The sequence below is a fragment of the Tachypleus tridentatus genome, chromosome 8 (assembly GCF_004210375.1).
Source record: "Tachypleus tridentatus isolate NWPU-2018 chromosome 8, ASM421037v1, whole genome shotgun sequence".
Lineage (NCBI taxonomy): Eukaryota > Metazoa > Arthropoda > Merostomata > Xiphosura > Limulidae > Tachypleus > Tachypleus tridentatus.
The window spans coordinates 79,808,150-79,823,724 of NC_134832.1; the positions used below are offsets into that span (position 1 = coordinate 79,808,150).

At 31.1% G+C, this 15,575-nt stretch overlaps 1 protein-coding gene across 1 annotated transcript in view; it reads right to left on the reverse strand.

The window, feature by feature from the left end:
• Window positions 1–8,491, reverse strand: part of LOC143222763 (RNA-binding protein 25) — a 59,747-nt gene extending 51,256 nt beyond the window's left edge. Inside the window, exons 1-2 of the mRNA XM_076449716.1 lie at window positions 8,289–8,491; window positions 7,440–7,548 (exon numbers count right to left, since the gene is read on the reverse strand). Coding sequence (XP_076305831.1) covers window positions 7,440–7,533 — 94 coding nt within the window. The 5' untranslated portion in view covers window positions 7,534–7,548; window positions 8,289–8,491. The remainder of the gene's footprint in view (window positions 1–7,439; window positions 7,549–8,288) is intronic.
• Window positions 8,492–15,575: the final 7,084 nt, after the last annotated feature.

Sequence of the window (15,575 nt, forward strand, 5' to 3'; positions counted from 1 at the left end):
TTACTGAAACTACACAGTATGACTTATCTTAAAATTACACACACACACAATTCAAAGGTCAAATACAAATGTTCAATGTAAAATTTTCCTTTTAGTAAGAATTAAATTTTTCAAACCATGAAAGAAACCCCATCATCTACATTTAACTTCAAACGCAGTTGTCAAAACCAAGTGCTTATAATTAGCATAAAGTCCTTTTGGAATTGGTGGCACCAATGAGCACCTGCAAAATATATTCCAAATTGGGACAAGCCATCAAAGAGCACAGGTCATTTGCCTTGAAGTTTGAATGCAATGCTTTGGCTAATTATAGCTTATTCATGTAAACCTAATTTCATTATTTATATTTAAATAGTATTACTTTCTAGTACCCTTTAAATATAAATTATTCAAATACATTTTCTACATAAATTCTGGGGAGCTAGGGGGAGAGTAACTCCCCCATCGTAAAGACACTCAGGATACCAACAAAAATGAACCAGCAAAGAATTTCATTATGAAACTGCTGCTATGCTAATCATACCATTTATTATTTTTACCCTTAAATAACCTAGAAAACCCAATTACATATATTTTTGGACATGTTTTAAAAACCAATTATTATATATTTTTTAAAATGCATATTTGAGAGGTAAAATCATTTATAAATATACACTGATGATCCAGCTATAGTTAAGTTTTAAATATAGAATAATAACTGAAGAATACAAACTTTAAACCTTAAAAAATTTGATATTCATTTAAGAGGATCTTCAAGATACATTTTTAATCTTAAAATGAACATCACCTTCAACTTACTCATAGGTACTTTTAACCAGGAGTTATACCTGTATTTATACTTTATGTAGTTTGGGATATAAATAATTTAGGTATAATGATACCTTCAATATCAATTTTAATTTTCTCAACATAGACTCAGTCAACCTGACCAAACATTTGACTTCCTTGAACTCACTGAAAGCATTTACAGATTTGATACTAGTAACTTTTAATATAAAAATTAATATAAAAATTTGACAGTGGAGGATAACTGTGATGACAGGGTTAAATGACAGGATGAAAATAATTAATAAAATATTTTTCGTAAAAAATGTTGGATAATGATCCTGCTATAAAAATGTCATATGTGACTGAAAACTATGTATAATAGTATATTTCATTTTAAAATCAAAATTACTTTGCATCTTGGTCAATATACAAAAAAGGAATGCATGAGAAAAACTTTACTTAAAAAATCTTTAAATTCATAAAAAGAATATTTTGCATACAACAGCCTCGTAAGACTTACTGATCATCTGCAAAATTTTATAAAGGTATGCTTACTGTATTCAATGTTATAGTACAAACTGGTTACAAGGTCAGTCCCTGAGCCCAGGACTGTAGAGGGTTAATTCATTTATAAACCTCTTTAACCAACATTTTTAAAGTACTGAAACTAAACATCAGTTCTTCATATACAGTTATAACATAAAACTTCTAAATGAAAACAGTTGTTAGCTGCTTTATCAGGAATGACAACATAGTTACTATGTAAATCATCAAAATGTTCTGTCGCTTCAATCTTATCTGCAACATGTTCACTGTTGTCAACACTGAATCTCTAGGCATGTCATGCACTTATTGTGTATAAATTTATGTACCCATTTCCTAAATCAGGAGCCAAATTACAATATTCCCACAATCCTGAAGAATTATCTATTTAGTTGGCTTTCACCTTTCACTATTAGAAATGCATGGTCCACCCACATTCCTCTAGTTATGACCAATGAAAGTTAACATAGTGCATGGATTAACTCTCTCAATATGGGCTAAGTTGATAAGACTGACCACGTAAACTCTTTTTAGTTTAAAAGTCTTCTTGGTGCTTCTAATTTTCAATCAATTTGAAAGTTTCTGTTAACAAGTCTTTCATATACAAAGTATAACATTTTTTAGTGTAGTACTTTTAATACAATACAGATATGTCCATGAATAGACTGAGCATTTGTTTTGAATAGTCTGTGTACAAAGTAATTTATGTTAAAATTAAAAATACATTTTCTCATCCCAAAAACCTAAAAGTTTCTTTGTATAACATAACCCCTAACACCTCTTAAATGCATTTTGGACATTTTTGTTATCAGTAACACTTTATAGTTTACCCGTTATTTTCTCTATCCCACCTTAAAATGGCATCAGTCACTTTGACTCACCTCATAAACATCATAAAAATAAAAAAACTGAAATCAATCAAAATTTTTTGTGACTACAAATTGTAATACAAAATTACATTTGTTTATCCTGAGTAACTCTTAAGTATACATCTATGTATAATTAAATTTTATTCTTTTATTGCCATTTGAACCATGCCAAACCACTACCTGTCACATTGTAAAGTTATAATTCACTCTAGGAAAGTACAGCTCACATCTGCCTTATGAAATACTGACTGTAATATTACTTATTTTACTTACTCTAGTCTTAACTAACCTAAAAAGGATCTCTGTTTTCACATATTAGTTACATTTATAATAATGTATAAAGAATAAACATGAAAAACAAGACAAAATACTCAACAACTCTTTTTCCTTGTTGTTGATTATTAAACTGAGATAACCCTAATTCTTTCATACTAATGCAAGTAATGCACTTAATTTTTATTTAATTAAATAATGCACCAAATAATATAGACTAACAACAAGAAAGAGTAGACATTCCTTTACCTCTCAAATATTTTTCTGGACTTTATGCGAGAAGTCAACAGAAATTCATCCATGCCAGTCGTAAAATAAAAACCCTATTTCATTCTGATGACTTGAACCTAGAATATTTTTCCAACATCATGCATTTGAACTAGTTAACTTTCTCATGGGAACAATGTTGGTATCCTGAGTGTAACTGACACTAAACATTCAGAACCTAACATTATGCATCTTGTGATAGATGAAAACCTTAACTTCCTATTCATTATAGATAATATATAATTAAACATGAGACAGAACTATTCACAAATTCTTAAAGAGAGGATGTGACAAGCAAGGGTGGCAGGAGGGATCTGATTTTATATTCATTTGATCTGTAACCAAACTAAATTGAAGACTATAAAAGATATGACTTGTTTAAGTAATAGTGATTTTACAGACAGTAATTTACATTTAATTTTGTACTTGTTCAAGGGGTGGTGGTTAAAATAGGAATGATGAAATGCTAAGACAAAATGTGTCATGCATGTCACACTAAAAAAAAATTCAGGATTTTTTAAAATTTTTTTTGTAAAACTAAGAACTTCAAAATTATACATTATTAAAATATCAGTTATTAGCTAAGATTGTATGCTGTTCTAACTGGTATACAGATAAAGTAATTCAATAAAATTTTGAATGTAAGACATTAAGACCATTGTCAAGCTCAGTAAATCAAACCCATACTATACTCAAATACGAAAAGAATTCATGATGAAATGCAACTTTATATGACAATATATTCTTGACAGCTTTCCTTGAATGAATGTAATTTTATTTAAATTTTTCTATTCCTGTAAACAGAATTAATTTTAACTATCAGCATAGGCTCAGTATCGGTATTGGCCTCACAACCATTTTATGCTTATTATAAGTGTAAGTTAAAATCTGATAGATTATCAGTAAACATTACATGGCTTTCCTACATAAAATATCACACTTTTTAGAAATAGATTTTTTAAGTAATGTTTTTCTCACAATTTTTATGTTTCACCTGTTGACTTTCTGACATGCAAAGTAATTTTCAATTTAAAATTAACTCTTTCATCCCTGCTCGTCCCCGTAGGTTAAAATGCACGTTTTCAAAACTTTTTTTAAACAGCATTTTTACTTCTTACATCAATGAAATTGGCATCAAAACATTGTTTATAATTTAAGTTTTAAAATTATATGTGTTTTAATTTCTTAATTTAAAAAGTAAATGTAAAGAAATAATGGTTAAGTAAAGGTTTTTGTATGTCACATAACATGTCCACTTGTCTTACTGCTGTTTCTTTTATTACACCCACAATATATGCACATGTATCCAACTAATTAGAAACTTGAATTTTAGATATAGACAAGCCAAATGTAAAATAAAAACCTCCCACCTCTATGATTTGCTAAGATATAAATATATTTAGCAAATCTGCTAGAGTTGCTCTGCTTTTCAAATCAACTATTTGAAAGTTATTAGCAAATACCACTTACTAAGTAGCTCAAGTTTAAAACCAATTGCAAGAGTATTTTCTCCTCTACATAATTCTGACAGTTGAAGGTGAAAGAAAAAATTTTGCCAAAACTGTAGATGTATGATAAGTCATTGCTCTGAACAGGAATGGAACTTTTTCCACCTATATATACTTTACTTAGAGAACCTGCTAAATTACAGTGATTTTGAGGATACTAATACAGTAATCTCATATATTTTTAATTTTTCAAATGTTAATGTTTGAAGCCTACAAAAATTCTCTACGAGCTCCATCTGCAAGTCTAAACAAGGGTTAGGATAGCATATATGCATGAGCACAGAATTTTGTAACACAAGTATGCACTCGAAATCAATGTTTTTCAATATATTTCTCATTCACTTTCTATGTTTTAAGAAATATAACTAAAATTTAAACATTTCAGTAAATAGTAATATCTACAATCATACACACCTGTAACATACGGTAGCTGAATTAGTGTACTTTTGTTGGCCAATACATAGTTTGGCCAAATAACACAATACATATAAAATGCTGCAAAATTTGACATACATCAAATAGATGAGCAGTAGTACTAAAATACCTGACATAAATGGATCAGTGAAGCTCAAAACCTACAATATTTATTAGACCAGCACAATTTTCAGCCATATAATAAATGTTTTCACACACACTAATTGCACTTTCATTACCCTTGGAATTTTTTTTTCCAATTGTTGCAGGAAACATAAGCTGCTTAGTCCAATATTACATTTTAGAGCAAGGGAATGTAGGAATGACACTTTTCTGTTTTGCAAATTAGTTCTTGCTCTCAAGAGTGCTGCATCATGCCATGTGCAAAGACAGGCTAAAATTGTGTGCTGAGACAGTCTGTGATGTCAGCTTTATTTACAGTGGGTTTTACTTTAAATGTTGAAACTAAAATATACACAGAAATTTATGGGACAAGTTTAACAGTTGAAACTCTCAGGGTACGTACTTTGAAACCTCATGATTAATACTGAAGAAAAAAGGACACAGCTGCTCATTTTATTTCTGATTTTAGTTTTTCTTTTCATTATATATTTTGAGTTTTTTACAGGCTGAAGAATCAAGTAATAAACATAACAGAAAATATAAAAGTATCATTGAAAAAAGGTTATATATTCATTTAAGAGGTTCTTGAGGTGAAATACAAGTAAAATGAGATTTTTGAGACTATTTTGAGAATATTTTAATCTCAAAAAAAGAATCACTTTGCTCTCTTACTAATTAAAAAGTAGACAATTTCATGAACAGATTTAAAAAAACTTCATTAAAAAAATCTACAACAGCCTTGTAATGTTTACTAAAAGTCTACGAAATTTTGTGAAGATACACTTAATACATTAGAAGTTATTAGTAGGTAAACTGTAATGAGTACAAGTGGTTGAGTCTGATCTGATGAGCTTAGGCAGTGTTGGTTAAAGTTCCTGTTTGTTTTTGGATCTCCCACAAAGCTACTCAAGGGCTATCTGTGCTAGCCATCCCTAATTAAGCAGTATAAGACTAGAGAGAAGGCAGCTAGTCATCACCATCCTCTGCCAACTCTTGGGCTACTCTTTTACCAATGAATAGTGGGATTGACCATCACATTATAAGGCCCTCACGGCTGTGAGGGTGAGCATGTTTGGTGCAACGGGGATGCAAACTCGCAACCCTCAGATTACAAGTCGCATGCCTTAACGTACTTGGCCATGCCGGACCTGGTAAAGTTATAAATACTTTCATGCATCAGAAAATTTTCAATTTTTACATACAAAATTTTTCTAACATTCAGATAATTATCTTTTTTATTAAAGAAAAACTATTTTCACTGTTGAATCTGTACAGATTTGGTCGATTTTACTGATCTCATAATTAGCACAAAAATTATGAAATATTTGTATACCTTTCAAATTTTTGTAGAATATTTTTAAATCTTGTTTTTCATCTGCAAAATTTATACTTTCATAAATTTTATTTTTAATTTTCCTTCCACATTCTTTGTCTTTTATTCACCCTATATGCATAACATCTCTAGGTAATTATGTGTGTGTACGTACACACAATACAGGCTTAGCTAATATTTTCACAAACATTAATTTTATAGATAAAAATTTTTTAGTCCTTTAAGTGTGTATTTTAATGCACTATGGGGAAATATTTTTGGTTCCCCAAGAGGAAAATTCAACTATGGCACACAAAGGGTTATGGTTAAATCTACAAGAATCTGTATAATAAAATATTAAATAATTTTAAATTTAATAACTCATTCCATCCAACTGTTTCGTGACCTGCAGTTAACAAAAACATGTTCTGCAGTTTTCTATGCATTCCTTTTATGTCAAAGATGTGAATAATGGAAAAAAAAAAATAGAAGTGTACAAAAAATGATGGCAAATAAGAAAATATCAACATCTGACCCTTTTTGTAATTTTTAGTTTCAGTTATAATATTAGTAACTTGAAAAATCAGTGCATGCAAGGATGAACATGATCTGGACTTTGATCCCCAGACAGATTTAATAAATTGACTTAAAAGAGTTTAGTAGTCAAAGTAAAAATCTGCTATTAAGAATGTTGGAAAATGAAAGAATTCTAAAGTTTGTGCTCAGCTGTACACATTCAAACATTACCACCATAATATAAAACCTCATTTAGGTAACATGTTTTAAACTTATAAACTAAAAGTCCTGAAACCTTGCATGATCTCATTCAAATATTTTTATGTAAGTTAATGTTAAAAACCTTTCATTCTGTCATTCCATACAAGACAATTGCTACTTTTATGTACATAAAAAATAAGTTTTCTAACAACAGTGACAATCATATATTTGTTTTTTTCAAAATAAAGTCTGAGAAAATCATGCTTATTGTTTTACCAAGTTATTAAATATTAAAGAATAAAATAACAAGTAAATTGTGTTAAAACAAACTGATAATGTGCTATTATCCTTACCATAATTCTAATTACTAAATGACAAAACTGATAAATTGCACTTCATCAACTTAACCTAGATCATATTATATCAGGTGTTGACCACACAATTTGAGGGTATGAAAAGTAACTCAATCACTACTGTAATTGTCACATCCCAGTTGGCCTGAGGAGCTCTAGTGTTGAGCAAAAAGCCTTGTCAGCATCAGATATAAACAAATTTTTAGCCCTACATCACACTGCAAGATGTACTTTTTTTTTCCATTTTAACATGCCACAAAACATTATAATTTGCTTGAAATTCAATACTTACCCATTGGAGGCATAGTGTAAGGAGGTGGCATCATTGGAGGAAGGGGTGGCATCCCTGGACATGTCATAGGTGGCCCATGTGGTGGAAATGACATTATTACTTAATTTTTCTGTAATAAAATAGACATAAAACTTACTAAGTATGAAACAGACATTCCACAATTTCTTTGATCTGCATAGGTATAAATCACACTATTGGCATTAAAACGTCAAAGCAAGGCTCTCACTGCCAGTGCTAACAACATATCCCCCTGGTCAGTGCAGAATTGAAGTAATGACTGGCATTATATAGTAAATTAAGTGTCAAACAACACAAAAACATTTCTTTCCGTCTATTACCATTAAGTTAGGACTTAAGAAATGGATTGTTACTATTTGGTAAAATGGGAACCCACATTACAATGTAAGGTAATCATATTTGAGGTTTGTAGCTTGGTCATAAGTTTTTGGTGTTTACCAAGATCAAAACAAAAAATATATACATTTAGTTTGTTATTTATGTTTGACTAAACTTATATCTAACATCTAAGTATCTTTTACTTCATAGTTGTAATTTTTTCAAATTTCCCAATAACAAAAGATTTTAAACAATCCTGATAGTTTTAAATAATCTTACCATACACAAAACCAGACTAACAAAACTCTTCTGAACCCTTTCAAAAAAGTAATTATCTTTACTGAGTAATGGTAAGAAAACTGAGGACAGTATTCCAACTTCTAATACATCAAGATACTCTTTAGATCTTGGTTAGGCCTAGCGCTACTTTTTTTTTTTTTTTTTTTTTTAATTAGGGCTGAGTGAAGCAACAGTAAACTTGCTTACCAATACCATATAATGATAACTACTTACCAGTTTCCTCACTTTTTTCAGTATATCTGAGGTCCTAAAAACCAACAATATTTTTTGAGAGAAAAAATACCCTTTAAAGTTAAAAATGTAACCTTTTCTTTAGCAGTTAAGCCCGAATTTCAAAATCATTCGCTCACTAAAATGGCGGACACTCTTAGTACCAGTTGAGTGTTCAATAGCTAAGTTTCAATAGCGCGCAACCTACCGTTCTTTATCTTTCCAACTAAAATTATAGCGTTTTTATCAAAAAAAAAAAAAAAATTTTCGAAGGTACTAACAGAGTGTTTCCTATAATTACTTAAGTTTAAATAATACAAACAAATGTTAAACGAATTAGCCCTTATATAGTTGTAAAATACTTTGCACAAGATAATAAAATCGTGACACTTAAAATGCTTCGAAAATAGTTATTCCTCTTTCAAATATTTGTTCTTAATGAAAAATATTGAAATATTTACACATATTGCTCATTTCCAATTAAGCACAAAACTACACAATAAACTATCTGTGCTCTGCCCACCACGGGTATTGAAACCTGGATTATTCCACTGTAAGTCCACAAACATACTGCTTTGCCATTTGGGGACACGCTTTATTCATACTCTTACATATTTTGAATTTTTAAAAAATCGCATCATATTTAGGAATATTTTTACGCTTGGGGCTTTTGATAAAAATGCTTTTCCTTGTTTTTATTCGTTAATATGGGTTTGTTATAGAAACGTTGATTTTAATGTTCTAAATTTGATCGTGTTGTTCGGACATTATTTTTATTTTTTGTTTGCTATCAATGAAATTATTTTATATTTTCTGTTTTTTGTTTATTTTTAATTTAAATTAAAGATAAATGTGTTTTTGTTTTGTTTAATTTTTATTGTCTGTTTCGAAACTACCCAATTTGTTTTCACAAGCCATACTTTTAACGCTGTCCTTCTATTCAAGTGAATCATTATTCTATTGATAATCTTAAGAGACTTGAAAACACTTTCCAAATTATATTTGATTTTCAAGTATAAAGTAAAAATCAGAGCAGATATTTGTATTCTGGAAACAGTAAATGGTAACAGTTTAGGCAACGCCAAGCCGAGTCTTAAATGTTTTCAACAAATTTTAAACTACTCGTTGATATCCGTATAATAACAACTGCTGGTATCGAGAATTTCTATTCCCTCAAGCTTCAATAAATAGATATCAAACCCTACGCAGAATGTTTGAAATGGGACTCCAATTTGTAAAAGATCAAAAGCCAGCATTCATTTTGTGCAAAGTATACTAATACTACAAGTGTTTTGGGGGGAATGCCCCCAGAAAATGTGTAAAAATAGGTATAATGAGATTAAATATGGATGAAATTTTGCATAAAATATTGTTTAAATAATTGCATGGCTGTTCACATAAAATCCACAAATATTCAATGAAAAGTCAACAAATCTTTATTTTGTTGTAACATCACATGGAAAGCTAAATTTAAATAAGCATAATTATGTATGTTTTATTACAGTAAAATACTGTACTATCTACATGGAAAACAGTTGTTAATTGTTAAATTATATTATTAATTTCGACAACTCTGTACAACAATAACATATTTGCTATTTCAATTATTGACTATTACTTATGTACCTGCGCTACAACTGTAGAAAGATAATTATTTTACATCAGAAAAAATAAGGTGTTCGGTCGAACCTCTTGGACCCCTCCCCACTCTGAGCACGTACGTGGATCTACTTTTGAGTTGATCTATAAAGTAAAACGTGATGTGGTAATATTGACAGTAAAAAATAGCGTCGAATTCAAAGACCACAATGTCCAATAAACTATCAAATGAACAACTTAAAATTAGTCCTTGTAATTTAAATCAAGACTTGCCTTCAACACTTATAAACTTATTTTATGCACCACGATTTAATGCAAGAGTCAACCACTCTCTTAAAAAAAATTAAACCGTCTTTGCTAAAAATGACTCCTGTTTAACAATCTCATCGTTAATTGAGAAAAAGATGATGTATTGTCATTTCGACACTATCAGTTCCTTAATAATGAATTGAGGAAATGAGACTTTCTTTATCATACCTCAAGGCCTTACTCTCATACTAACATTTACCTTACTTTAACGTATTCAAATAAACCCTTAATGTTAATTGTAATATTTCTAGCCACCCTTTTTTCATACACCCTTATCGATTTCGTAACATCCTGTTGATTTTTTATAATCCTTTAAGTTTTTTTTCTTACAAAGCTATGGCCAAGTGGTGAGGGCGCTCGACCCATATTCTGAGAGTTGCGGGTTCGAATCTCCGTTACACCCAACATGCTCTTCCTTTCTACCTTGGGGTGTTATAATGTGACGATCAATCCCACTATTCGTTGGTGCGTGTATGTTCTTATAGCAAAGCCACATCGGCCTATCTCCTGAGTCAACCGAGGGGAACCAAATCCCTGATTTTAGCATTGTAAATCTGTAGACTTACCGCTGTACTAGCAGGGAACTATTCGTTGATAAAAGAGTAGTCCAAAAGTTGGCAGTGAGTAGTGATGACTAGCTGCATTCTCTCTAGTCTTACACTGCTAAATTAGAACCTAATAGCGCAGATAGTCCTCATGTAGCTTTGCACGAAATTCAGAAACAAACAATCTTACAAGAAACCTTGTGTATTTTCTTTTACCAAGCATCACTACCTGACAATTTATTCCCTTAAATAATTCATTGACTGTAACATACAGACATCAACTACTCGGCCAGTGAAGGATATTACAGTCAATGACGTTCTTTGTGAAGTTTATGTAACAGTAATAGTGGAAAATAAAGACACAAAGGTAACAAGAACAAACCATTTCAATCAGTGTTCTGGATAGCGTATTTATACTCGAACTGCACATAAATAAACTAAATGAAAACATTTAAAATTATTATATTACTAAATATTGTACAAATGATATTATATGCCTGTACGTTATATTTTTCGCTATTTGTTTAGACTTTAATCAAGCCAGTAATTAAAGTTAAACTTAAAATCAAAAGCATTTAAACCTATCCAAGGTCAAAATACAGGTTGGCTTTTCTCTGATTCTAAAAGTAACAACATGCCACAAGGAAAACACAACCCTTTATCAAAGAACCACATTCAAATACTGTGATTGAAATACAAACCAAAACACTTTAATTATGTTCTAAAAGGTAATATTACATAAAATAAAATGGGATAATAATTAAAATAAAATCCTTTAAATACATTTTAACTAATAAAAGGTTTAACGATATTATACAATTGAAATGCATAATAGAATAAAATGAAAGGATCAGAAGAAAACATACGCCTCTACTTGTGACTTACATGTATATCATCACGTACAATACACTTAATGAGGAAGACATTTTATACACAAGTAAATATTAACACAATGCCCAAGGAAATAGTCAAGCTAATAGGAAAAATATTTTACTAAAGAACAAATTGCATACATGAACCAAATGTAAATTTTCTAACGCCGATAGAAATATATTTCAAAGCCCTTTAGCAAAAAAATACAATATACAATTAAACTTACAAAGACACACAAAACACCCTTTAATGAGGATATAATTCAATAATTTCAGTATTGTATGCAAAAAAAGAAATGTTTATATATAACTTACCTGATTGTTTTACAATGGAAGGGTACGTAGTTTAACAAACTGCAAATTTTTGAAAATGATATGAAACAGACGAATTACCGAAGAACCTTAAACAAAAATTTATATCCCCTTAAAAATGAAATTATTTAGCATAATATGCATAATTGTTACAAAAATAAACAAAAACACTTAATGATGAGCATAACATACATTAGAATAAGTTCCATTAAGAATTGAATCACGGAGAAATGAAACCCTCTAATCATAACTTATGCGGTAAACTGATACGCTTATATACATATGATAACTTTATCGATATACAATTAGAAAATCTGAACCTTATGAATGATTGATACATTAATAAACACACACACACACATATTGTGCTATTCGGTTCTAATTTAGCAGTGTAAGACTAGAGAGTCTCTAGAGAGCTAATTACCACCACCCACCGCCAACTCTTGGGCTACTTTTTCATCAATGAATAGTGGGAATGACCGTAAAATTATAACGCTCTCTCCCGTGACCCTCAGATTACGAGTTAAGCGCCTTAACCACCTGCCCATACCAGGCCGACATTCTTGTAAGATTGAAGACTCCTTTGTTTTAAAAATTCTACTTGGTTATCAACGTGATTAGTTTGATGAAAATTTGTCACGAGGATGGAAAGTTGTTCAGGTCCAACAGAGGCAAATATGCGTTTGTTTGTGCGTGAAAAGTTCGAAAAGGAATATTTTACAGTAAAATGAATGTGAAAACCTGACTGTGTTTTAAGCAATAAGAAATAACTGGACACATTTCATGTTAAATGAAAAACAGTTTTTATTATGACATGAAGCAAATGTAAATAGTTCGTGTACACGCATTCCTATTTTATAATTGCGCAGAAATCAATGTATCTGAGAATAATACACGACAAAATGTCAAACCAAACTGATCAATGATAACTTGCATCCAGTTATTTTCCATTTTTCATTCTGTCAACCATTTCTATTTTAGAAGTCGACCATGAAATTAAAATAGCATTATTCCTTACAGATTCCCTGGCCAATCGATGATGAAAATGATACATCATATAAATAATAAAAAACGTTTAAAACTACACTTCTAAGTGCTAATAGTGTAAGATAGGAGTCCTCTGAATAAATCTATTTTAAAACACATATATATTTCAGATACATTATTAAATGATTTATTAATTGAAAATACTGTATATATATATTATATGATGCTTAATTTTAGCTATTTAGTCGCTCCCCGCTAGTACAGCGGTATGTCTCCGAATTTATAACGCTAAAATCAGACGTTCGATTCCCCTCGGTGGGCTGAGCAGATAGCCCTTTGTGGCTTTGCTATACGAAAAACAAACACACGCAGCTATTTAATTAAATACTTTTGACATTCTTCGTCCAAAGTAAGATGCTTCATTAATTTAAAAAACAAAAGTTAAATAGCAACTAAAAGCGTTATGAGAACAAGAAAAGAAAACTCATTTTATAGTTTCCTGCTGCGATTGTGACCCTAAAGATCCATCCTTTGCGATTCATTGACGCAAAAGCATGTTGTGTACTTTGAAACAGTATGTGTGTGTGCGCGCACGCTATAAAAGTAACTGTCAAATCCCATAATTCAGTTAGACTATTGTGCAACGAGCTCTACCTTTAGCTGAAAATAATTAAATTTGCTATGTATACATACACTAAGGAAATGCCAAACCTAGATAAATTAATACTTTGAACTACTTTAAACCAATAACAAAAACCATTATTGTTTATTCGCTCAGTAACTAATATAATACATACAGAAAACATTTACCAAATATAATATATCACAAGGGGAAAACTCATACTTTAATTATGAAACTTTTTGTTGTAGTGGTGGTATTTTGTATTTGAATACACAAAGTTAAGACAATTTAAATGCAGTGCTATGTATTTAAAGTAATTAAAATAGTTGAATGGTTTGTTTTGTTTTGAATTTTGCAAAAACCCACTCGAGGGCTATCTGTGCTAGTCGTCCTTAATTTAGCAGTGTAAGACTAGAGGGAAAACAGCTAGTCATCACCATCCACCGCCAACTTTTGGGCTACTCTTTTACCAACGAATAGTGGGATTGACCGTCACATTATAACGCCCCCCGGTTGAAAGGGCGAGCATGTTTGATGCGACTGGGATTCGAACCCGCGACTCTCAGATTACGAGTCAAACGCCTTAACCCACCTGGCCATGCCGGGCCAAAATGTTTGAATGACCTGTCAAGATTATTCATCTGTAAGGCTAGATATTAAACTTCTGGACGAATTAGATGGTATAACCTATGTGAGTTAAACCTGTTCCTCAACACCTAATATCCACTAAACACCTCTAGTATTTAAAACACTTTCAGGCAAATGGTCTGATCAAAATACGGTAAACCAAACAACGTGGTTTGTTTGGAATTTCGCTACACCAGGGCTATCTACGCTAGCAGTCCCTAATTTAGCAGTGTAAGACTAAAGGGAAGGCAGCTAGTCATCACCACCCACCGCCAACTCTTGGGCTACTCTTTTACCAACGAATAGTGGGATTGACCGTAACATTATAATGCCCCCACGGCTGAAAGGGCAAGCATGTTTGTTGTGATGGGGATTCGAATCCGTGACCTTCAGATTACGAGTCGAGTGCCTTAACAACCTGGCCATGCCGGGCCCAGATGCAAATGATAAGTTCTCTATTAGATGCAATGTTTTCCTGCAAACAGAGATAAATAATAATGATACTTAATCATAAATTTAAAACAAAAAAAGATAAATTTTGAAAGGATGCAATAAGAATCATTTGTTCTGAATTGGGTAGTTGAGTTATTTGGCGACACTGATCAAATGTTGAAAATTTTTAAAGGTAATTTTTTCAATATTCAAGTAAACATACTCCTTATAGAAAGAAAAGGACAGCTGCAAGTAAAAGGAACAGGTTGGCTCAGACAGAGTTTAAGAGATAAGATTAAAGAAAAGCATCATAAATTTAAGAAATTTAAACTGACTGGAATGACAGGAGATTCAAAAGATTATAGAAGATCAAAACGTTGATGAAACAAGAAATTAGGACATCAAAAAAGATGCATAAGAAAAGATTAGCTGAAAATTTAAAAATTAATAGTAATGATTTCTTTAAGTACATTAAAATTAACAAAATGGTGTTTTGTCGCGCGAGGAAGGGCTGAAATCTCTCAAATTGATTTATCTTGATGAAAGAAGAGTGGGAGGGATCTGACGAAGATTTTTAAGATTGTAAATGGATTTGATATTGTACTGATTCATCATCGTTATTCATATTTATCAATGAGAATAGTGGAACTAGGGGACATAGGTATAACTTATGGCAGGGTAGGAGCCATCTTCAGCTTAAACAATTTCAATTTTTTGAGAGAGTGATTGGCCTTTGGAAAGGGTTGCCTTCAAACGTTATACAAGCAGTAAATGAGAGTTTAGATAAAAAGTTTGATAAGTGTGTGTGTGTGTGTTTTTCTTATAGCAAAGCCACATCCGGCTATCTGCTGAGTCTACCGAGCTTGATAAGTATATGAATGATAGCAGCTGGCTTTATTTCTTTTTAAATTATTTTAATTTAGTTTAGAGGATGGAATAGCCGAAGTGGACCAATAGGTTACATGTTGTCCCAAAATATTATATT